At 37.8% G+C, this 25,648-nt stretch overlaps 1 protein-coding gene across 1 annotated transcript; it reads right to left on the reverse strand.

The window, feature by feature from the left end:
* Positions 1–1,553: 1,553 nt before the first annotated feature.
* Positions 1,554–24,220, reverse strand: LOC124391303 (histamine H3 receptor). The gene is made up of 3 exons (XM_046857787.1): positions 23,630–24,220; positions 21,744–21,910; positions 1,554–3,653 (listed from the first exon to the last, which is right to left on the reverse strand). Exons 1-3 carry the CDS (start codon positions 23,841–23,843, stop codon positions 2,784–2,786), a joined length of 1,251 nt encoding a protein of 416 aa, XP_046713743.1. The 5' UTR covers positions 23,844–24,220; the 3' UTR covers positions 1,554–2,783.
* Between the last annotated feature and the right edge of the window lie 1,428 nt (positions 24,221–25,648).

Here is a 25,648-nt window from a genome sequence, read left to right on the forward strand (position 1 = left end):
AGCTTGACATGATGACAACTGGTTTAACCATTTTGCATTCAATGACTGATGCCTAAATGTTTTGGGGGTTTAAGACTATTCAGATGAGAACCAGTATTTTTGATCAACATGACAAACAAATATTCTTTAAGAATGTTGATGGAGAAGTATAGAGAAGGTCAGAAGGAGTTGCATTGTGTGTTTGTGGATTTAAAGAAAGTGTATGACAGGGTAGAGAGAGGAGCTGTGGTATTGTATGAGGAAGTCTGGTGTGTCAGAAGTATGTGAGGGTGGTGCAGGACATGTATGAGGACAGTGTGACAGCAGTGAAGTGTGCAGTAGGAACGACAGACTGGTTCAAGGTGGAGGTTGGACTGCATCAAGGATCAGCTCTGAGCTCTTTACTATTTGCAGTGGTGATGGACAAGTTGACAGGCGAGGTCAGACAGGAGTCTCTATGGACTATGATGTTTGTGGATGATATTGTTATATGTGGTGAGAGTAGGGAGCAGGTTAAGAAGAGCATGGAAAGGTGGAGGTACACGCTGGAGAGAAGGGGAATGAAAGTCAGTAGGAGTAAGACAGAGTACGTGTGTGTGAATGAGAGAGAGGGCAGTGGAGTGGTGTGGATACAGAGAGAAGAGGTGGAGAAGGTGGAGGAGTTCAGGTACCTGGGATCAACAGTGCAAAGTAATTGAGAGTGTGTTAGAGAATTGAAGAAAAGCGTGCAGGCAGGGTGGAGTGGGTGGAGAAGAGTGATAGCAGGAGTGATTTGTGATAGAAGAGTATCTGCAAGAGTGAAATGGAAAGTTTATAGGACTGTGGTGAGACCTGCGATGTTGTATGGATTAGAGACAGTGGCATTGAGTAAAAGACAGGAGGTGGAGCTGGAGGTAGCAGAGCTGAAGATGTTGAGGTTTTCGTTGGGAGTGACGAGGATGGACAAGATTAGAATCTAGTTTATTAGAGGGACAGCCTATGTAGAACATTTTGGAGGGAAGGTGAGGGAGGATAGATTGAGATGGGACATGGGGTACATCATAAGAGAATACTGAGAATGGAGCAACCAGGAAGGAGGAAAAGAGGAAGACCAAGGAGGAGGTTTATGGATGTGGTGAGGGAAGACATGCAGGTAGTTGGGGTGAAAGAGGCAGATGTAGAGGACAGGGGGGTATGGAGACGGATGATCCTCTGTGGCGACCCCTAATGGGAGAAGCCGAAAGAAGAAGACAAAAAAGACAAACAAATAATAAACAGCCAACAATCAATTAAATGATTGTAATTTGTTCAAAGAAATGAGAAATTGACTTTATGATGTTCAACTTGACTTCATGATCTGGTGGTTGAACAAGTAGGTTTGAGAATTTCATTTCTGATCTGAGAAATGCTCCAAAGCAGCTAAGAAAAAACTGTAACACACGGCATTGATCTAGAAATTGCTGTTTAGCGGAACCATCAGGTTCGCATGGGACTCTACTGGTTGATGTTTAAGAAACATGTGCATGAAATAGATCTGTTAAGACTGGAAAAGCCTTGATATTATGTGCAGAAAATTAGCTTTATACTTACAGTATGTGTGGAGTGGAATGGGTCACTGGATCGCTCGGTGCTGCGTTGCTAAGTCCTAGTGTTCAACATGTGCTGGACGAATAAATCAGATTTCTGTGCAAAACAGAAGGGTCATTTACAGGAGGTTCTGCTTGTCTGGAAGATCAGAAAATCATCTGGTTCACATTTTAGATATTGTTTGAGTAACTAAGAATAACTAGGCATTAGGGATAATAATGCTTATAACTGACACACCTGCTTGTAACTTAATGACATTTGTGTACACTTTAAAATGCCAAGTTTATTTATGGAAACAACAAATCACTTGAAAAGCAAAGGAAACATAACTATATACAGGAATAAATATATTTTTTAAATCATACTTTAAATGATTTTCTAAAAACGTCACAATTCAATTATTTAAGTGCCAACAATACAATCACACACCATGTGTGGGTCCAGACATCCACACATGCTCGACTTGAGAATCCGTTTGTCATTATTTGTTAAAACGACAGATTAAAACAACAGAACATTTGCTAGAGTTCTGCTGTCGTTCCAAATTATAAATCCAACCTGTGAAAACACGAGTCGTATTCCTTAGAAATGGCAAAACTAACAGCAGTTTGTCTCACACTCAGAAACAACACTGACTAGGTTGAGAGTGCAGGTGCAGTGTATTGTTCTCAGACTTCCTTCACATCGTCAAGCTCTGAAATCCGTCCAGCTGAATGCACATCATCAATATGGAGGATAATCGGTGAGAATGGACTGTACACACTCATGCATTGCTTTTAACATCCTGGTTTCATCAGTTATGAGGGCTAACATTCATAGTTAATGTGAATCTCAGGGGGGTGGGGGGCGTAAATGCACAATTAAGCGACTTTATTTCTCACAATTCAGATTTTTTTTTTTTTCCCTGTGATTTTATTTTTTTTTCAGAATTAGCAGAAATAAATGTGGAATTGTGAGAAATAATTCAAAAATTGTGAGAAATAAAGTCTACATTAGAACTGTTTTATTTGGTGGGAATGGGCTTCCAATAAAAGGTTTTTTAAGAGTTTCTGACTTTATTTCTCAATTACGACTTTTTTCCTTGCAGTTCCGACTTTATTTCTGCCAGTTTTGTGAAAAGGTCATAATTGAGCAAACTTTTTTTATGTGGCGGAAATGGGCTTCCATAGCCTGCTGCCTCAATAATCACACATAATCTCCCACTGCCATTCCCAGACTGGGTGAAATCTTGTCTGCTGTCACTGGCAGGATGCGGTTTCCTCATGCGGCCCGACAGACTGGCGTTTAGGGCAAAGGATCTTAGTGAAGGCCCTGCGAAAGCTGCTGTGGCACAGTGGGTACAGGAAAGGGTTAATGGCTGAATTAAGCCACAGGAGCCAGAATGTGACTTCGTACCAGTGATGTTCTATGCACGTGCCGCTACAGGCTGCTCGAATGATCATGAGCAAGGTGTACGGCGCCCAGCACAAGCCGAAAACACACACTATCACTGCCAAAGATTTTGCGATCTTCTTGTCCCGCGAGAGACGCGAGTTCTCCCCGTTCCGAGACGGCACCTGTGACTGGACCATGCGTGTCTTTAACCAGCAGCTCAACGCTCCTTTCTTCTTATTGACAGTCTTCAGAGAGAGAGACACTGATTGACTGCAGCTGGGGTCTCCACTGGAGGACGGAGAAATATCCATGTCCTCCTCAATCACAGCTGAAACGCCCGCTGGTTCGCTGGAGGATACTTTGCGCGTCCTGACGAAGAAGACCGCAGATGAGGGCGATGCCCCGCTGTCCATCACCCTCCATCCGTCCTCTTTCTCTGCTCCGCGCTGAGCTGCTCGGCTCTTGTTTCGCCGCTGGATGTTGAGGTAGATGCTGAGGTTGAAGAAGGTCACTGAGATGAACGGCGAGAAGAACTCGAAGGTAGACGCGCTTAGCAGGAAGTACCAGGTGCAATAGAACTCGGCAAAGCACTCGTCAGCCAGAACGATGCTCTCACCAGCGATGTCTTCCCAGAAGATTATGGCGGGGCCATAAAGGAGAAAAGCCAGCAGCCACACAGCCAGCATCTTTCCCACAGCGTGCCGAGTCATTCCCTGCTGTGCTCTGTACCTCACCTGGGAAATAGAGCGCACAGGACGTACAATCAGTACAATCAAGTAAAAGGATGAACAGCAAAACCTTTGATGTGAACACAATACATACACATTTTTTTAATTTATTTCAGAATTCCATACTTTTCCAGAATCAAATATGCAGACTTCCCTAAAGATTTTTAACATTTAACATCTTTAATATAATGATTAATAATTTAAGTTCCAACTATAATGTATTTACTTTACAATCTCTGATGTATGTCAGAATCAGAATCTTTGATGTTTCCCATGTGTTTTCAGACAATTCGGTGTGTATAACCAACTTTTGGGAAATGATTGATTGAAAACGAACGCCGTTTTCAAACGTATCAGGATAACCGTAGCCTTTGTTTTATAATAAAATAAAAAAAATTGTACAAATCCTTAATCTTGTATTTTAGAAAATCTAATAGGTCAATAGTATGAAAACACAAATATTTTTCAGAATATATTTTTCAGTAATCCAGACTTGAAAATCATTCAAATCAAATTACAGTGGAACCTCGGGTTACGAGTTTAATTGGTTCCATCACTTTACTCTTAACCTGAAAAGCTCGTATCCCGATACAAATTTTCCCAGGCTTCTTTGTTGGCGGCATGGTGATAGGAATACGTACAGTATTTAAAGTTCAGTAATTCCACACTGTTAGAGCGACGAGCGGATGTGTATGTGCTGCACGAGAGCGCAGCGAGAGCACGTGGCGATACGTAAAAAAACTAACGTCGTATCCTAAAAAATTTCTCGTAACTAGAGGCAACATTTTTTATGAATTGCGACTCTTAACCTGAATTTTACGTATTCAGGGGCGCTCGTAACCCGAGGTTCCACTGTATTTTTCATCCTTTTCCAGAATGCATAGGAACCCTTAATATATTTTCATTAAAATTTTTAATTTCACAGTAATTGAAACATAATGAGAGATTCTGAGATACATTTTAACTCTATAACAAAACATTTTGTATCAATTGGAATGTAACAAAATTAGACTAACTAAACTTTAGCTCTCTGGCCCAACTTTCACTGGCTTGCCAGTTTCAAGGTCTCAAATTTTTCCTCCCAAGCAACTAGTCAAAAATACTCTTTAAAAATTGTTTATAGTAAAATGCCCAACACAATTCTGGCCGTACAAACAGGAGACACATTTCTGTGCCTTAACAACTTTTCCACATGCAACATTGTTTCTAAACTTTTCCAATTTGGTGTAAAAAAGTGTTAGACTGGCAACCCTGCTGGTATATCTCTCAGGGGAACACATGCCTGAAGTCACACGGCTCTCTGTCACTCAAACAGCCTTTTGAATCATGTGCTCTCTACATATACCAAACATTGCCTCTTTAACCAGGACTGAATCAGCTGGAAAAATAATCTATAATAAAGCACCCGAGAAAAGAGAGTGTGTGTGTGTGTGTATTTAAGTGTGGTTTTATCTGCAGATACACCAGCACAGATGCAGAGGTACTGTTACATCATGTGCAATATTAATGACAAATGGCCTACTTTATTCTGTAGACAGTTTAATGTAATGTTTATTTAAATAAAATATAAATATTAAGACAATTAAAAGCATTTTCTTTTAAAATCAGTTGTCTTTTTTTTTTATTATTATTATTATACATTTCTAAACAATTAGAAGTGACAATTTTTGAGTAATTTCAATCATTGCCTTTGAAACACTGATCTACTTTGTCCAATTGATTGGCCCTGATCTCTTACATTACGTCTACGGGTGGCACAGGGTAGCAACTGCCACCCTAAGATAAAGCATTGCCACCCCATCTGCCACCGCTGTACTGGTATCCCAATGTATAAAATATAATTGTAATCAGTTTTCTCGCCCAATTTACAGTAGTGGCGCTTCAATGTGATGACCTAAAAATAAAAAACAATATATTCGTAGTCCAAACAAAGAACTCTTATGAACTGCATCGTTTTAACAAATCAATCACATTCAATGCAACCAGCCTGATCACTGATCCCAAACAAATAACTCTGTCTCTTTTAACGAATCCAAGCATTTATATAAACACATATGACAGACTTAAACTCGCTACAGGTTTGTCTATTAGTGACGATTCGTTCACTTTGAACGAATGTGCAAAGCATCGCAAAATTTTGTCACGTGACTCCCATACACACTATAGTTATATATACATATGTAAATGATTGGAACTATTGTCGAAGTTCATGTATGTAGTGTGTTGGGGGATCTGCTTATTGAAACTGTAACATATTATTTTATTCCTGATTAAAGGAACAAAATGAACTAAAAGACAAAAAAAAAAGATCCGTTCATTTTGTAGAAGTCAATTCGCTAAAACGATCCGATCTGCCCATCAGTATTGAGTAGAACATAAGAAACAGAAGTTAAATATAGCTGACTATCTCTTTGCTTTGTGTTTTTTTTTTTGACAAATTAAAAACATTTTCCACAAGTCTGTATCATATCACTATTGTTCAGTGTAGAAAGAAGGGGGGGGCGGGGTGGAAACGAATGTGCAGCAGGATAGATAATTGTGTTATCTGTGAGCCACACCATTCCACATTTCTGTACACTCTCAAATAGGCTGTTAGTGCAGTAGGTAAAGTTGTGTGCTAATGACTAAGAGGACTGAACCGCCACTACTGGGCCCTTGAGAAATGCTCTTATTCCTCAACTGTTCTACACTTTAGATTCCACTTTTCTGGTACAGTTGAGTCTGAAGGTTTTAATACTCAATGTTTTTTTGGTGAAATATACCGTTATATTACAATTTATATATACCATATGGATAAAAGTATTGGGACACCTGAGTTTTCCAGCCATATGTGGTTCTTCCTCGTACTGTCGGCACACATTTTGGAGGCGCACAATTGTGTAGGATGTTGTTGGATGCATTTGGTAGCATGAAATTGTCCAATGAGACCCGAACCTGTTCCAGCAGAATGTCCCTGTGGATAAAGCCTGCTTCAGCGAGATATGGTTTGCATGGAGTGGAAAGTCTTGAGTGGCCTGCTACAGAGCTCTGATCTCAACCCTATTTAACATCTTAGGGATTAATTGGAACATTTCTGCTTTTTATATTGGTAGTATTGAGATTTTAACCACCACACATATGATGACTTTTCTAGTGAGCCTCATGGTTGATGATTTTCTTAAAGCAATATATATTTCAAGTTCAGGGGGTGATCACTCTTTAGGAGTAGTATAAAATCTGCATGGTGTATGCAGTACTAAACCAATTACATTTACTTGGCGAACTGTCACACTATGTGAACTGTATAATGAGATATAATGAGAATGAATTTTTCTGGCCGGGGATATGGCACTTCGAGTGTGCCATTTATTTCTAAAACGTGGGAAATCATTGAGCTGTAAGTAAATTACTAAATGATTATACACTTTGTTAAAAGAATAAATGAAAAAAAAGAACTAAGGCAGTGCATACACTAGAGACTAATTTTGCCCAGCAGTCTGAACCCTCTCTCTGTAGGGATCACAAACTCTCTTATGAAAACTGTTTGAAGCCATGATCTGGTTTAGCAGTTTTGAATAGAACCTCAGTCGTTGTCCTTTGATATTGTCGTTTATTAAAGTTGAAAGAGAGAACACTTTACAGACACTGGCGCACCTTTTTTATGAGGTAGACATGCATTGATATCCAGTTGTTTTAGAATATAATTTCTGAACACCTGAATCAGATTACACAGCGTCTGATGATCTTATGCCAACACTAGAAAATTCTTGCGTCCGTAAGTCAGAAATTTGGAGAAAATCTGTTTCCTAACATTAGTGTAATTTATACCTCAGAATTGCAATTGAACTTGCACACTTTGGAAACCAGGAAAGCACCTAATACCTGGAATTTCTTTTTTTTTGCACAAGTTAACACTAACACTGGACTTTAACAGTGGATTGAAATACCACAGTGACACTTGAACACAATGACAATGAAACGACAACACTTTAAATCTGGACTACTGTCAATATCTTAGTCATATCCATACCAACCTGTCTTATATTTGTATATATATTTTTTATAGTACAGTATTTTTTTTTACTTATATTTTACAAGTCATACTCTGTATGAGTGTGTATGTGACGAATACATTTTTATATGAAATGTTTAGTTAGTACAATTAGCTTGTGCTGCTAATAGCTAATACGACACCTGTCGCTTAAAACTCAAACAACCAATTTTCACACCAACCAGCGAAATGCGTTAATTTGTGTTTCACTATTTATAAAAAGATGTAAATCCATATATACATACACTATAATGATTAAAGTATTGGAACACCTGAATTTCCAGCCATATGTGTTTCTTTCCCAAAGATAAGGGTTCACATAGATGTCTTTGGATGCGCTAGCATGAATCTTTCTCTTCACTCGAACTTGATATGATTTGCATTTTTTTTTTTTATATATATTTATATATATATACACATACATTATATATTTTTATTTCACTAGAAATCTTAAGAAATGTCTTCCAAGAAAATCAGTGATGGTGCTGTGAAAACGAAAGTAAATAGAATTACCATGGAAACCACAAAGCTTATGAGCGTGGTGCTTCTCACGCTCGCAATCAACCACTACCACATGGGTAAGTGTTAAATTATGTTTACATTACGGTCATTTGCGGTGTATTTGTTTGTTAAAATAGGCTACAAATACTTTTTAAATGCAGAAATAATCGAATGAAGTTTCGGAAGGGATTTAATCACTTTTACATTCATTCTTATGGGGAAAATTAGTTCGAACGTACGAGCAAATGGACACGAGCAATTTTCAAGAACGAATTACGCTCGTACAACGTGGTTTTACTGTATTTAGTAATAGAATTTTAAATTGCCATCGTTAGCCAATTACTGTGGTAAACTAAAACACTTTGACATGCTGTTTTAAGGAAAAGAAATAAACTTCATGGTGGAAAGAGTAGCTCTGATTTCTGTCAAGCTCCTTCACTCCACTCTGTCATAGATTATTTTCCTCACATGCCTTAGTGAGTTTAATACCTTTCTTATAAAGAAGGGCTCATTATTTCATAGTAAAAGTGGTGGCTATTAATGGCGTCATTGAATAATTACAGAATTTCGAACCCATGAATACAAAATCAAGTTCTATACTTTTATTTTTTGGTAGATCCTGGCAGGTTTTATCTAGTGGTGGATCGCAGCGGTGTTACTGTGCAGCTGTTAATGCTCCCGAGTCTAAACAGAAAGAAAGTACAATGGCTCCTTCCTTTTTCGAAAGATGACAAATGAGGCTTCGGCAAAGAAAAGCAATCATCTGCTTCTGTTTGCCAATGGAAAAGTGCAAGTCCTTAAGGAGAATTCTCACGATATACCTCTTTCACTACAATTGGAAATGAAGGTTGCCTCGAGGGGGAAAAGTGGCATGATGGTACCGGTCCACAGCTATTCCTAACTTTTATTAGAGCATTTCACGCTTCACAGTGCTACAGCTGGAAGTTCAGAGATTACATAAAACCTTGGTGTGTTTGCACATTTACATAATCGGGTATCATTTTTCATTCCTGTTCAGACAGGATGCTTCTTGTGCATGTCTCTTTTTATCTAAATTCAATTGCTGAAAGGCTGAAATGCTATTTTGTATAAGGTACCGTGATTAAGCCCCCCCCCCCTCGTATTTGTGTTAGTTCATATCTCAAGTTGCTCAGCATTTCCCTAGAAATGTCACAGAAACACTCAAATCACAAGAAAAAAAAAATTAATTCGAGGCTCAACTCTTCTAAAATGTTAGGTTTACACTAAAGGTTCATTAATGTCTGATGAAACACACTCGCAAGCAATTTTAAAAAGGAGTCACCATTGACGTGATGAACTGGATTACTCCGCTATTCAGGAATCGTACGAAAAAAACAAAACATAACAAAAAAACACCCTTATTAGGTATGAAAAGGCAGAATATGCTTTGGATACATTAATCCCAAGAGTGTGTGGTTGCTTTTAGAAAAACAGGATGTCACTCTGCTTATAGAATTAAAGAATTAAAAGCAGCAATTAAAATAGTGTGATTAAAATATGAATGGTATCTTGAAATGTGTTTTGCAAATATATCACTAGTAATATCATCAATAAATATATTTTAGGCTCTTTTCATAATTTAGAAACAGTTTTATAGAAAATAAACCCCACCACCACCACCACTATCTCTAGGTTCAAAAGATTTAGCAGTATATTACTACTACACTGCAATTTAAAAAAAAAAAATCATCTAAATATAAGAAATAAATACACGATTTACAAAGATAGGGATTAGAAAAAAGTCTGCCAGTGCAGTAAGATTGTTACACTTGGTAAGATTTTTTTTAAAATAAGAAAACATATCTAATCTTTAGAAAACAATTTGCAAAATTTGCATAAAAAAATATTCCAAGCAGTTGGCAGTGTAATTAACTTAAAACTAGCAAGTTTGCTTTTCTAAATTTGTGCAAAAAGATCTTAAAACCAGAGCTACTAAACAGAAGAATTCCTCTTCCTCATCGTCATTATATATTTTGTGTTAAAATGAGACAAAGCATTGAAACTAAAAACAAGATTATTATTAAGATCAAGATCGTGCATACATGCGCATTGTCAACAACTATTTATTCAAATGAAGACTGAACACAATAGTTACATTGCAAAAACGAAGCAAAATCATTACTTGCTTCTCAAAATTATTTGTTATTGCAACATAAAACATTATTGAATGTATTAATTGTTAATGAGCACTAAAAGAAATTTAAAATGAGATACTGAAACCAAACTACAGAATAACTTAGTAAAAAGACATAAGTACTTGTGATTGTTGAGTATTTTTTGTTGGGCAACCTTAAAACCAGTTCTTACAGCTAAAATAAAATCTTAAAACAGGCCTCAAATGATGCCTCTGATGGAAACTGAGCTCAATTTGCAGGTAAAATAAGTAACTTTAAGCTTTACTAATTAAAAAAAAAGATAAATACCATGAAAAGTTTCCTGTGGGGTTGTGCAATTGTTTTTAGAAAAATGGAAAATCTTTTGGAAATAATTTTAAAATTCAAGTTCCCAATCTCAGAGCAGGATTTTGTACAAAATTAAAAGTTGATTTCTTCCATTTCTAGGAGCGGTGTGTGAAGCTGAGCAAAGTCATTATAAGCAATTACAGTACATGAGTAGGCATTTTATGGTTCTTGACAATCTGTTTGTGCAATACTGCTGAGCAAATTGTGTTTTTATCCAGATGGGTAGTCATTTCTGCAATATGGTCTCACATATGAGTAATAGTGCATTATATAGAAATATGTTAGATGTTAGAAGGAAAATCAGCTAGAAGATTACAATGTCATTTCTAGTTGTGAGCATCTGGTGAAATATATAAAAAATATATTTAATGCAGGATGATCTATGTTGTCCAGACAACTGTTTATACTGTACTGTACATTTTTCTGAAATACAAGTGATCCAAGTATTCAATCCAAGATTCAAAATTTCCTAGCATGCACTAAAAAAATAATAGACTTCAATATGAATGAATTCGGTTGTATTAACAAATTATACTAATTTGTTTGTATATCCAGCATGACTATCGTATAAAATTCCCCGGAATAAAGTCAAACTAAACGCAGGACTCTGGCATCATGGGGCAGCAACATCACCCCATTAAAATTCTATCCTATAGTCTTTTATTCCTGTCTAGGACAATATGCACGAGATCTTATAACATAACTGCATTAATACTATGTACATTGATAACGCTTGTGATAGATACTTAAATTGCATTTATATAAGCAATTAAATTTATAACATTTTCTCCCAAATCTAACAGAACACATAGACTACATGGACAAAAGTTTGTGGACACCTGACCGTGAGACTTGTGTTTTTGAACATACAATTCCATTGTTATTATAACCTCAACTCTTCTACGAAGATGTTCCACTAGATTTTTGAAAAGCTTGTAGAGATTTAAGCTCATTAAATCACAAGGGTGTTAGTAAAGTGAGATACATGAAGTAGGTGAGGTGAGGAGGCCGGGGGGGTGCAGTCAGTGATGAGTTATAATAAAATTTTGCATTTACTTGCACTTGGAAACCCAAACCTGTTCCAGCAGGACAATGCCCTTTGAACATATGGTTAACATGGTTTTGGAGAGGAAGATCTTGGGTGGCATTGACTGTACCCCAGGCCTCCTCACCTCACCTACATCAGTATCTGACTTCACTAACACGCTTGTGGCTGACAAGCACACTCCAACATCTAATAGCACATCTTTCCAGAAGAGTGGAGAGAATTATCAGAGCAAATTGAGACTAAATGTGGAACCTTATGTTTAAAAAGCACATGCCATACTTATTACCAGGTGTCCACAAACTTTTGGCAATGTAGTGCATGCAAGCGACAAACTAATATTTATGCTGAAGATGATTTCCTAGCGTTAATAATAATTCAAACTGGATATGTTTAATTGCATTATTTCAACTACTTAAAGCAACAATTTCACAGGCACAAACACAACTGAATAATAATCGCCGAGTAAAGAAACACAACTGAATACAGATTACAGCTAATTACATTCTGAAGTGTGATGTGGAAGGACAAAAGAAGGAACTAAAGGAAGTGAACTCTGAGGTTAAAATTGTGCAGTCTCACGGGTCTAATATCGAATTACAATTGAAATGACTGCAGCCTTCGCATCTTTACTACACATATAACTGCTAATCATACTGACCCTATGCTCTAGTGTAATAAGACTTAGGTTGGAGGTTTACAAACTCTTCATCAGTGAGCTCAAATCTCTTGTACATGTTCAGTGAGATTAATGAGAATTATTCCAGACTGCTGCAGGTCGATCTTTTACACAGTTTCAAAATCATGCAAACATGCCGTGGAATAAAGTAAAAATGTAACACTGTTTAATCGAGTTTGCTAAACCTATTCACGTAAAAATCAAACCCTAATCTGACACATCGGACTTAATAATCATTTCGTTCGTTAAACACATACGCTGACTGTAACTAATTTCAGGTTGAGTCTGTGTAATCCTGGCTTAATAAATCCATTAGTGAAAAACTGTTGCTCAGTGTTATGATTGGAATTAGAAAACCCTGCTGATCTTCTTCTTATTCTTCTTTCGGCTGCTCCCATTAGGGGTTCGCCACAGCGGATCATCCGTCTTCACACTTCTCTGTCCTCTACATCTGCCTCTTTCAAACCAACTACCCGCATGTCTTCCCTCATCACATCCATAAACCTACTCCTTGGCCTTCCTCTTTTCCTCCTTCCTGGCGGCTCCATCCTCAGCATTCTCCTACTGATATAACCCATGAGGTTGAGGTCAGAGTTCTAGAGCAGGAGATCTATGCAACCATATCTTAATGGAGCTGGCTTTGTGTACAGGGGTAATGTCATTTTGGAACAGGTTCGGGCCTAATAGTTCAGAACCTAATGTTATCGCATCAGAAGACCTATACAATTGTGTGCCCCCAGTTTTGTGGTAACAGTTTCGAGATGATCCACATATGAATGGACAAGTCAGGTGTCCCAATATTTTAGCCCATATAATGTATATGTAAAAATGTCAATAGTCCTGGGGAAGAAAATTAATGAACACAGTTTATTTATACTCGCTATTCAAAGACATTTGATGTGTGCTTCAGGGCTCTAGACTGCGACCAAAAATATTAATTTGCGAGAAATATTTTTGCCTATGTTATGTAATAATTTACTGTAAAATCTGCTTGTTTGTAACCTACGCTTGAGTTAAAGTGGCAAAATAACCGGGCATTTCAAGCAAAAATTTCAAGACTTTCTTAAACAGTCTCCATCTCTGTCCAACTTTTCCGCTGATGATGCACCTGTTAGTAAAAAAAGCAGGCTCCAGTTGTGCCAGCGTTGGAGGGAGACAGAACGACAGAGACACTGAAGACCATCTTTCTATGTCAGTCAGTGAAAACATAAATCAAAATGGCAAAAGACTTTTGAAAAAAAGAGTTTTCATGGCTGAGGTTTGATCACGAGACGCAGAAAATGTTTAGCGACTTCTGCTCTAAAGTAGGCAGAGAAAACACTGCGATAATCAAAAGGATAAAAATGATCACACAATGGCGAAGAGCGCGCCACAGAACGCACCGTTAGCGATGATAGATAGATAGATAGATAGATAGATAGATAGATAGATAGATAGATAGATAGATAGATAGATAGATAGATAGATAGATAGATAGATAGATAGATAGATCGATCGATCATCAAGAGAATGCCAAGAGTGTGCAAAGCAGTAATCAAAGCAAAAGGTGGCTACTTTGAAGAACCTAGAATATGACATTTTTCAGTTGTTTCACACTTTTTTGTTATGTAAATAATTCCATATATAATTCCACATGTGTTAATTCATAGTTTTGATGCCTTCAGTGTGAATCTACAATTTTCATAGTCATGAAAATAAAGAAAACTCTTTGAATGAGAAGGTGTGTCCAAACTTTTGGTCTGTACTGTATCATCCAGCTCAAGCCTCACCCTTTAGTCCGAACACAGGATTGAACACTAGAAATACTTCCACTGTTTTCATTTGGATTTTATTTGTACATCTAATGCACAGATAAGGTTATTATTGACCAAAACCATGCACAATGCATGATAATTCACCAACTCACTATTTTATTTATAACACATATTAAATCAAGAATGCAATTATCAATATTGATATCATACTGAAATACTGAAGTAATAGTATTTTGTATTTAAGTAGCTGCAAAAATGCTGAGAAAGCAGGAAATGTTCAGCAACTAGGACTTTTCAGGTAATTTGCTTGCTCCATCTGCAGTGCCTGACAGCTTGGAGAAGATTGGCTGAATTATTTCAAACCTTTTAGATGGCAAGGAATCGTTCAGGCTTTTCAAATCTGAATGCTGTTAAAAAGATTGCCTTGATTCACTTTACTGGCTCACAGCTGGGCTTCACTTCCTGTTAAGCAGGATAGATTTCAGCTAAACAAGAAATTATTAGCTATGCATCCCATGCCTCGGATGACTTCCTCTCGAGAGCTTTTCAGGGTTAGTCTGTTCACTGGGGTTCTATGGACTAATGGTGAATAAAAGAGCCTTCTAAATTGACATTCATCCAGTCACAGCTGTATTGTTACAGACTTCCAGAACCACTTTTTACTCGTTTGGCTTTTTAATGAATAGCGCATTCAACAAGTATTCAAGCTTCCCTGGTGTATTACACACTCTGCCCTTTAGTCACTATCATTTTTATACCCGAATAATTATCTCTATATTTATTCAGAAGTGACACTGTATTTGTGGCTGATATTAAACATCTTTAATTGTACATTTAAATCTTCAAAGAGCTTTTTAAAACTGGTATCACGTATAAATAATCTCCAGTCAAATTTTACTGCAGAATTAATTATTCTGTTATCTCAATTGCTCCCGTTGCTGGATTATAAGCACAAAGTTCTGCAGTTCTGCTCTTACCAGCAGAAAGCACTCCAGCACTCCATGTGCCATAAGATTACTAATTAAACATCAGAAAATCTTTTTGAAGTTAAGATGTACACTGATCAGGCATTACATTATCACCACCTGCCTAATATTGTGTTGGTCCCTCGTCAAACTTGCTCAGATTCTCATTTTGCTTCTAACACATCAACTTTAAGGACAAAATGTTCAACTGCTTCCTGATATATCCCACCCACTAACAGGTGCCATGATGATAATCAGTGTTATTCACTTTACCGCTCATAATGTTATAATGTTATGCCTGATCGGTGCAGATTCTGTTCATGTACTTTAACTCTATCCTTTCTTCTTCTTTCTTTGATAAATTTAATGATGGATATACATCATCTTTTGTTCACTCTTTAGCAATGAATACACTGTTCACTGGAAGCAATGATTTCACTATTCACTATGTGGCAATAGATAATCTGTTCACGATTAACAACAGATGAAGTGCCCACTACTTACAAAGGCTGTAATGTTCACTATAAGCAATGGATGAACTGTTAAATACTTAACATTGGATATACTGTTTACTATTAGCAATAAAGGTACTGTTCAACAGTTAGCAAAGGATGTACTGTTCACTATTAGCAGCGGATATACTGTTCACTACTTAATGAAGGATGTACTGTTTACTATTAGCAGCGGACATACTCTTTCCTATTAGCAATGGATATCCTGTTTACTACTTAATGACAGATGTACTCTTTACTATTAGAAATGGATGTACTGTTCAATAGTAAGCAACGAGTGTGCTGTTCATTTCTTCACAAAGTATTTACTGTTCACTGTTAGCTAAATAAATACTGTTCACTACTTAACGACAGGTGTACTGTTCACTACTCAACGACAGGTGTACTGTTCACTACTCAACGACAGGTGTACTGTTCACTACTTAACGACAGGTGTACTGTTCACTACTTAACGACAGGTGTACTGTTCACTACTTAAGAAAGACATTCTGTTCACTACTTAACAAAGTATGTACTGTTCAGTGTTATAATTGGATGCACTGTTCACTCCTTAACGAAGGTTTTACTCTACACTATTTAATGAAGGATGTATTGTTCAATAAGTCGCTACAGATGTACTATTCACTACTTAACGAGGGACGTACTGTTCACTAATAGCAGTGGATGTATGGTTCACTGCTTAATGAATGATGGACTGTTTACTATTTACCGATGGATGTATTGTTCACTACTAACAATGAATATACTGTTCACTATTTAATGACTGATGTACTGTTGACTATTTAATGACGGATGTAGTTTTGGCAGTGGGGGGCGTGGCCGAGCGCCTGTTTATGAATGGAGGAAAGAGATAGAGAGAACAAGCGGTGAGAATCACACACGTGTTTGCAATCTACCTAATCTGTGTTCTCTGTTCTACCTGGGAAGAGGATAAAAGAAGGGATAGACAAGAGCCCCTGGAGAGAGACATAGAGAGCAGGTAAGGAGAAATTGTAAATAAAGCTATTTCTTTGGTGGACTTGTCTGTCTCCTGTTTCTTCCTGCCTTGAGCCAGAAAGCTCTCCACAGTACCGTTTTTGTTTTTTATTCACCGTATGCACTGATCACTACTAGCACAGGGCATACAGTTCACTATTAGCAACGGGTGTACAGTTTACTATTAGCAATGGAAGTACTATTCAATACTTAACAATATATGTAGTGTTCACTCATTTATGACAGATGTACTGTTCAAATCATCGACCCAGGTACTTTTCACTACTTAACAACAGATGTACTGTTCACTGTTTAACAATGGAAGTACTTCTTACTATTTAATGACGTATGTGCTGTTCACTACTTAACAACATATTTAATGTTCACTACCTACCAATAGGCATACTGTTCACTAGTTAACAGTAGATGGAATGTTCACTACTTAATGAAGGATGTATTGTTCACTACTTATAAATAGATTTAATGTTCAATACTTATCAATAGATGTACTGTTCACTACTTATAAAAAGATTTAATGTTTACTACTTAAAAATAGATTTAATGTTCACTTCTTAACAATAGATGTACTGTTCACTACTTATAAATAGATTTAATGTTCACTACATAGCAATAGATGTGCTGTTCACTACTTAATGACGGATGTGCTGTTTACTACTTAACAATAGATGTAATGTTCAATCATTAAAAACAGATTTACTGTTCAGTAATAAATGACAGATACGGGTGTACTGTTCCAATACTTAAAAACAGATGTACTGTTCACTTCTTAACAACAGATGTACTGTTCACTACTAATAAATAGATGTACTGTTCACTACTTAAAAACAGATGTACTGTTCACTACTAATAAATAGATGTACTGTTCACTATTTAACAACGGATGTGCTGTTCACTTCTTAACAACAGATGTACTGTTCACTACTAAATGAAGTATGTACTGTTCACTATTAGCAATAGACGTACTGTTTAGTACTTATCAATGAACGTACTGCTCACTACTTAACAATGGATTTACTTTTCACTACTTGATTACAGATTAACTGTTCACTGTATGTATATGTGTGTGTATATATATATATATATATATATATATATATATATATATATATATATATATATATATAATAAACTTATTATAGGAGTGCAAATGTACAATTAACACTTAACAATGGATGTACTGTTCAGTTCTTGGACTTAAAGTGACAAAAACCCTTCTATTTTAAATACCATCTTTCTTTTTCAGTCCTATCCAATGCTGTAGCTTGAGTAGAGAAAAAGAAAATCTCAGTATTGAAGGTATTGTGTCAGCTGGCCTTTGTAGGGCTGATGTATGAACACAACATTATCTGTTAGTAATCATCACTAAATGACTGTGTATTCGACTAGGATGAGATTTTTGACTTTCATACCCTAGCGAAAAGAACTGCATAGAGGATGCCGATCTTCTGAACCTCGGCTTTCACATGAGAACGAAACAGTAAATAATTGAGCTCTTTCCGAATATAAATGTCAGTGTCAATCTGTTCATAGCCTGTATCCTGTAACATTTTCATTTCCAAAATCTCCTGTCTTGTTTCTATTCCTGCATTATGGCGTGTCCCTAATAATGCGGGAAAACAAGTATTTGATGAGTACGCTATGTAAAAACATGAGTAAATAGCAGTTTTAACTTGCTATTTCCTGTTTGGATCGCTAATTTTTCCCTTGCTAATATCGCCTTGTCACAGCGTTTTATTGCTCCCATGTTGTTTGGTGTATTTATTTTTAGGATGAGCCTTTTTCATGGTGGTGAGGAATGTTACATAAGGGCTCACTTTCATCCAACTCTTTTTTTACTGGATATTAAGGAGGTCAAAACAAGGCTCAGTGAATATATATTACTTTGTTTTAATTTAGCTTCGGGGGTTAGCAACAAAACCCACGCTCTGACAACAAACACGAGCAGGATGGAAAGGAGAGCAAGAAGGGACAGCCTCGTTACAGTGATGTGCCATGTATCAAAAGAGGTCGAGAGACTATTTTTATACTTGTGCAATCTGAGTTTGTGCAACAGTTTCAGACAAAACACTATCAAACCAAATAAACACTTTGGGCTGTAAGTTACTGGTGTTTTTTTTTTTAAGGTTATAAGAAATAAGATATGAGTGGAACATTTTATATTTACTCATTTATCTCATGTTCTTCCTTTGGATTTTGTGTTGACACACACTGTGTGACATTTTGTGTAGGTGTTCTGGAAATCACAGAATAAAGTGAAGATTTGTGTCACTCTTGTGTCAAACTCTGTGCTGTTTGATAAAAAACAAAATGCAGCTACATCCTATGGGAGATACCACAAGAAAATCATCGACAACGGTCTGTCATCTGATACATGCTACGAACCACGGCTGCAAGAAACAATTGTCTTTTTAATCTGTTTCATAATTGAACACATCTTACTGCAGGAATAGACAATTCTTTTTGGATCAATATTTTGTTGTCTCATAAATACCAAAATGCAGTGGTGGACTGTAACGAATTAAACGTAATTTGTTACTGTACTTAAGTTGCTTTTTCACAAATCTGTACTTTACTAAACTATTTCCATTTGGCGAGACTTTTACTTCAACTTCACTACATGTTAAAGTCAAATATCTCACTTTTTACTCAACTACATTTTGCAAAATCAGTCGTTTCTTTTTATTTACGATTGAATAAATACTTCACCCACCAATCAGGGTCGAGCACTCGCTCTGTTTTGAATTAGTTTTGATTGCCGCTCGGTGTATCTACTTATCACCAACATACAGTTCAGCGTCAGTTCAACAGCAAGCAGAACATTTTTAAAGGAATAAATGATGAAGAAACTCCTGACTGCAATTTGCCACAACAACGATGGCCTTATTTGTAAGATTTCTTTTGAAGAAGGTTTTGGGCTCATGATAATTTTAATAGATATCAAGAAAGATCTCCGCATATCGAGGAAGTGAATGAATAAAGGAGGATGAAAAGAAGACATTTGTTAAAGCATGCTGAAATAAGTAGAATACTTAAGTAGAAAATATCTATTAAATGTAAAACACACACACACACACACACACACACACACACACAGACACACATAATTATTAATTATTACACACAAAATTATGAAATAAAATTTCAACAGTTGATGTTCACTAATTTTAATAATAATAAACTGCATTGATAAAATTAATAAAACTGCATTTCTTTCCCCTAACCGTAGTGAAATTGAACTGAACAGTGACTTAAAAACTGAGGTCCTGAACAGTGAATTTTATGTACCGTTACACCCCTAATATAATGTCTTTTTTGTTTTTGTTATGAAAAATGAACAAAAAAGTGTTTATTTGAAATAATAAAAAATGCAAAAAATGTATCAAGCAGAAAAAAAAAAAAACGGGGAAAAAAATCCAACTCAAATCATAACCATCACACCCAGATGTGTTTCTTCTCCCAACCTGGGAGCACTTGATTATGCTTTATTGTCATTGTGTGAGCTAAGAAGCCCAAACATGTAACAGCATGACAGAACAAGGTCCATAAATCCATAAATTGCCATGGCTGGTGAGGAAGAAAAGGGACCTGCAAAGAGATCTGACCTCAACAACATTGAACAGCTGAATTGGCTGATTTTAAAGGCTGACTGCTCACCAGGCCTTGATTCCCTACATCATGGCCTGACCTCAATAGTGCTCTACTAGCTGAATTGGAAATTTTTAACCAAAATCTAGTGGAAAGCCCTCACAGAAAACTGAAGGCTGTAACAGCATTGAGGGGCAGAAAGGGCATACAGCATTTATTAATGTTTACGCAGTTTTCATATGAAACTACACTTTTTTTTTTTAATGCCACAAGGTCATTGCAAAGACTTTAAAGATCTCTTTCGGTTCGATAGCATAAAAAGTTACAAAGCTCATAGGACTAAAAATTCAAGTCAAGTACGACTCTCTGTACCTCTGATATGCACTGAAAACAATTTAGACAAATCATAACTCATGGGGAACAATAGTGTCTATTCAGACAAAACTAGAACTTTTTGTCAATCATAAAAAAACACGTGTAAATTGAATTGCAGACGTAGGAGTGACACAATACAGGACTGCGTCTGTGCAAACAGTACAGGGCTATTACACTACCTCAAAGAAAACATGAATGGGGAAATGTAGCAAAACATATAAGACAAGAACGTAATCTAATGGGCCAGGAAACATCCCTTTCCGACGTTCCAAGGAATAGAATCTAAAGTTTCAACAAGACAATGACCCCAAACATACAGCCAAAACAACTTAAGAAGGCAGTACATAGCCTAGACAATCCACTGACTTGCACTTTAATGAGAATGTATGAAGGACTGCAAGTCCATCAGAGAGATTCTTGTAAACTTGGGGAGTTTAAAATGGTTTATGTGCCAAAACCGGAAACTAGTGCAATGTAGACGTCTCGAAACTTCAAATGCGAAGTCTAGCTGTGCAAGAAAAAAACGAATATATGTCTTTTGTTTATAAGTACATAGTGATTTGCTCTGATTTATGTGCAAAAAGTCCCAAAACATTGTGCGTAAATGTGAAGGAGGTATATGCATTGGAATGATATTAAATAGCAAAAAACTAAAATGCGGAATAAAGTCAAAATATTTTGAGAATGAAGTCGTAGCAATATGAGATAAAAGTGGTGAAATTTATAGAAAAAATCACAGTATTATGAGAAACGTTTTGCTGTTTTGCATAAAATGGATGTGTATGGTTTAGTTAAATTGTACTTTAGGTTTGGATTTGGCAGTAAGGAATTGAGGAACATTGAGGAAATTGCCTCTTTTGCGCAGTCTGAAATGGCGCCCAGTGGCTCCAATAATATCGATGGTTACATCTGCGTGCTATTCGACGAGATGTTTCTCAAGACTCTCTGAGAATGATGATCAAAGAAATCGACCCTGGAGGAGTTGAACACCGGCGCTTGACGTACTTCAGCGTTGTGGCATATAAATTCATATTATAAGCTTGTAACTTTTACTTATAAAATGCTTAATTGCACTACTGAATGTATTTGTAAAAACCTAACAGGGATTTGTCCAACACTTCATTATTGACGTGTGTATACAGTGGTCAGTGTGTGCTGAATTGATACGTACAGCTCTGGTGACGGACAGGAAGCGGTCGTAGCTGATTAAGACTATGTTGAAGACGGAGGCGGTGCAGAGCAGATAGTCCATCACGAGCCACAGCTTGCAGAGGCCCCGACCCAGCATCCATCGGCCTGTCAAGATGTAGGGCATGTAGACGGGGATGCAGAACGCCCCTGAACAAACAATAACGACAGCACGGAACACAATGACTTGATATAATGAAGCGTCAAAATTAGCATTTTTTTCATTCTCAACATACAGCGATCGGTCAAACAATGAACGTAGCTCAACTTTTTCTCAGAGATCATCTGACGCGTGGCCCACTATGCAGCACAAAGTGTCGCTCATCTCCGCAGTCAAAAACATTGTGTCGAGAAGAAAAGAAAGTGATACTTTCCTGCAACCGCTTCCTCTGCGGATGAAAACGAGCCGCACAGCTCATTTATTTGAGAGCTCTTTCGCAACTGAATACAAAAAACCTCATTAAGTCCTCATCCCTGGAGGATGCACCGGCATTCACCTCTAGGTGGGATTATTGAAGAGGTGAGGGTGAGGGTGAGGGTGAGGAGGGCAATTTTCAGGATAGATGAAGCCTTATCATCGCTTCATCACTTTAAATCTCGGCGAGAATTCCTCCGGTGATCGGATACCAGTCAAGAGTTTTAACTACCTCCGTCTAGATTCTCTTCGCTATGGGAATTGGCCACTTTGAAGCTCTCCTGGAACACCCACAGCTATCAAGTGGAACGTGACGTTTTGATGTCTGAGGCATGCAAGATTTCAAATTCGACAAAAAAAAAGCAAAAGAGTGGCTGCAAGCCTTCAAATGAATCGATGACAGGCTTTCACTCTCGCTCAAGCCAACTGATTAGAACTGACAGGACCCAAAAAACCTATTGGAGAGAACCGAGCATGCACTTAGCATCCATTTCTCATCATCTGAGTGTAGCCTGAAAAAAAATAACAGCCGGTTATATAGAATAAGAGAGCGGACACAATACAAAAAGGTAGAAGTTATAACCATAAGCTTTCCCACAAAACCATTCATGGTGCACCTGTCCATGTGAGAGTGTGTGTAATGTGTGTGAGACATGAAAAGATAATAGGACTGGCAGTTTCTGAAGTCATTTAGCAGAACAACCCCAATTTCTGTTGTTTGTTCGATCACTTTCGGGTGCAAGGACTGCTCATGAGGCCGAAACAAACCGGAGGAGATGACAAGACGTCTCGGAGTTCGACGAAACCCTCAGGCATGTGTGTGTGTGTGTGTGTGTGTGTGTGTGTGTGGGAGGCAGTGATGCGCAAGTGACAATACAACAATGACCACGTAATTGTGGGCCAAACGAGCCTTCGGATAGCGGTGAAGATTGGAGTGGGGAGGAGAGAGAAGATGTATCCTCAGCTCAGATGAATATTTCTAGTAGTAAGAATTGCACTGGGAAACCTGGTTGTTCAATGGGAGGATAGAAAAGGAAGGAAGGAAGGAAGGAAGGAAGAAAGAAAGAAAGAAAGAAAGAAAGAAAGAAAGAAAGAAAGAAAGAAAGAAAGAAAGAAAGAAAGAAAGAAAGAAAGAAAGAAAGGAAGGAAGGAAGGAAGGAAAGAAAGGAACCTAAAGTGATGAAGAAACCATGACAGGAAGGAAGGAAGGAAGGAAGAAAGAAAGAAGAAAAGAAAGAAAGAAAGAAAGAAAGAAAGAAAGAAAGAAAGAAAGAAAGAAAGAAAGGCAATATTTGTTGCCATTTATTATCCTGTATTATACACAATGTCATTACATGAGGTTGAGTTCTTTGGTAGTTCAATGATACCCTGCTTATTCATTTGTATAATAATAATAATAATAATAATAATAATAACAATAATGTAAAGTTGATATAACACACTACTGTACCTACCAACCAGAAAATCAGATATTGCCAAATTAAGGAAGAAGTAGTTGCTCTGATTTCGGAGGCTCTTGTCCACGACAAAGGCGAAGATGACCAGCGCGTTTCCCACCACCACCACGACCACCAGGATCATCATCAGGGCGGCCAGGAGCACCGTGGCACCGCCGATGCCCTCCTGCTCAGCACTCGAGTTACCGTGTCCGGAGAAACAGGTGAGCATGGTCAACTCCGCGCTGCCCGCGACTCGAACACCTGAGGCGGCTTTACACACATTCTTTCTCTCGTTTTTTTCTCTTCTTTTTCTTTTAAACACATCCAAGTGTCCTTTCCTCCATTGAACCAAGAAGAAGGATTTGTCGCTATCGTCGAAAGAAAAAAAAAGTCAATTCACACCGAAATGTTCAGCAAAAAATCATTTTCCGAATGGGAAAGTATCGAGAACCGGATTTTCTTCTTCTCAGGACTCCATTAAATGTTTTTTTTTATGTATAAAAATTATATATACAGAAAATAATATTTTGTTATATTTTCGCTGAAAGAGCTGAGGCGATAAAAACCGACACCTCAGGGTGTAAGCGCGCGCTTGGACAGCGCGTGAGTAAAAATCCATCGCGCCTCCATCCCCCCTCCCCTCCCTCACCTGATTCCCCCCTCCTTTCTCTCCTCCTCAACCCCTCCCTTATTTGCTTCACTCCCCCGCCCTCCCTCACGGATTGGTAACTATGGTAACCCACAGTCGAACTGTTCTTACAGTTACAATCACTAGAATACTAAAGTGCACTAGAATGAGATTTTGGGGCAGGTTTTCTGGCTACTCAGAAAGTCCTAGAAAGGAGGAAAGTTATGTGTGGAAATCATTGACACCTGCTCACAGGTGTTAAAGAACACCTGAAAAAAGGCTCAAAGACGCACTAGTCCTCAACACCAAGACCAGTGGTGGATGGAAGTAAAACTAAAAGTGCTCCTTTTAAAATTTTACTTGAGTAAAAGTACAAAAGTATTTGCCTTCAAATGTACTTAAGTATCCATGTACTCATCATTTTTGTCACAAGTCTTGTTTATGTTATCAGTTTTTTTTTTGTGAAAAAACTCTCAGCACACTGATCTATTAATACAGTGATATTAATGAGGCAAACACTGAATGATCTTTTTCTTCTTCTTCTTTCGTCTTCTCCCATTAGGGGTCGCAACAGCAGATCATCTGTCTCCATACCCCCCTGTCCTCTACATCTGCCTCTTTCAACCCAACTACCTGCATGTCTTCCCTCACTGCATCCATAAACCTCCTCCTTGGCCTTCCTTTTTTCCTCCTTCCTGGTGGCTCCATCCTCAGCATTCTCCTCTGCACACGTCCAAACCATCTCAATCTCGCCTCCCTCACCTTGTCTCCAAAATGTCCTACATGCACTGTCCCTCTAATAAACTCATTTCTAATCCTGTCCACCGTCGTCACTCCCAGCGAAAACCTCAACATCTTCAGTTCTACTACCTCCAGCTCCACCTCCTGTCTTTTACTCAATGCCACTGTCTCTAAACCATACAACATCTCAGGTCTCACCACAGTCCTATAAACTTTCCCTTTCACTCTTGCAGATACTCTTCTATCACAAATCACTCCTGCTGTCACTCTTCTCCACCCACTCCACCCTGCCTGCACTCTTTTCTTCACTTCTCTAACATACTCTTCATTACTTTGCACTGTTGACCCCAGGGACCTGAACTCCTCCACCTCTTCTCCCTGTAACCGCACCACTACACTGCCCTCCCTCTCATTCACACACATGTACTCTGTCTTACTCCCACTGACTTTCATTCCCCTTCTCTCCAGCATGTACCGCCACCTTTCCAGGCTCTTCTCCACCTTCTCACTACTCTCACCACAAATAACAATTATCATCCGCAAACATCATAGTCCAGGGAGACTCCTGTCTGACCTTGTCAACCTGTCCATCAGCACTGCAAACAGGAAAGGGCTCAGAGCCGATCCTTGATGCAGTCCAACCTCCACCTTAAACCAGTCTGTCG

This window comes from Silurus meridionalis, chromosome 9 (genome assembly GCF_014805685.1).
Source record: "Silurus meridionalis isolate SWU-2019-XX chromosome 9, ASM1480568v1, whole genome shotgun sequence".
Lineage (NCBI taxonomy): Eukaryota > Metazoa > Chordata > Actinopteri > Siluriformes > Siluridae > Silurus > Silurus meridionalis.

Excerpts from the sequence above, each read along its gene's own strand:
- LOC124391303 (XM_046857787.1), bottom strand. The coding sequence starts at position 23,843 with ATGCTCACCTGTTTCTCCGGACACGGTAACTCGAGTGCTGAGCAGGAG. Across the intron at positions 21,911-23,629 it reads AATATCTGATTTTCTGGTTG|GGGCGTTCTGCATCCCCGTC; the intron begins GTAGGTACAGTA and ends TTGTTTGTTCAG. Across the intron at positions 3,654-21,743 it reads TCCTGTCCGTCACCAGAGCT|GTGAGGTACAGAGCACAGCA; the intron begins GTACGTATCAAT and ends TCTATTTCCCAG.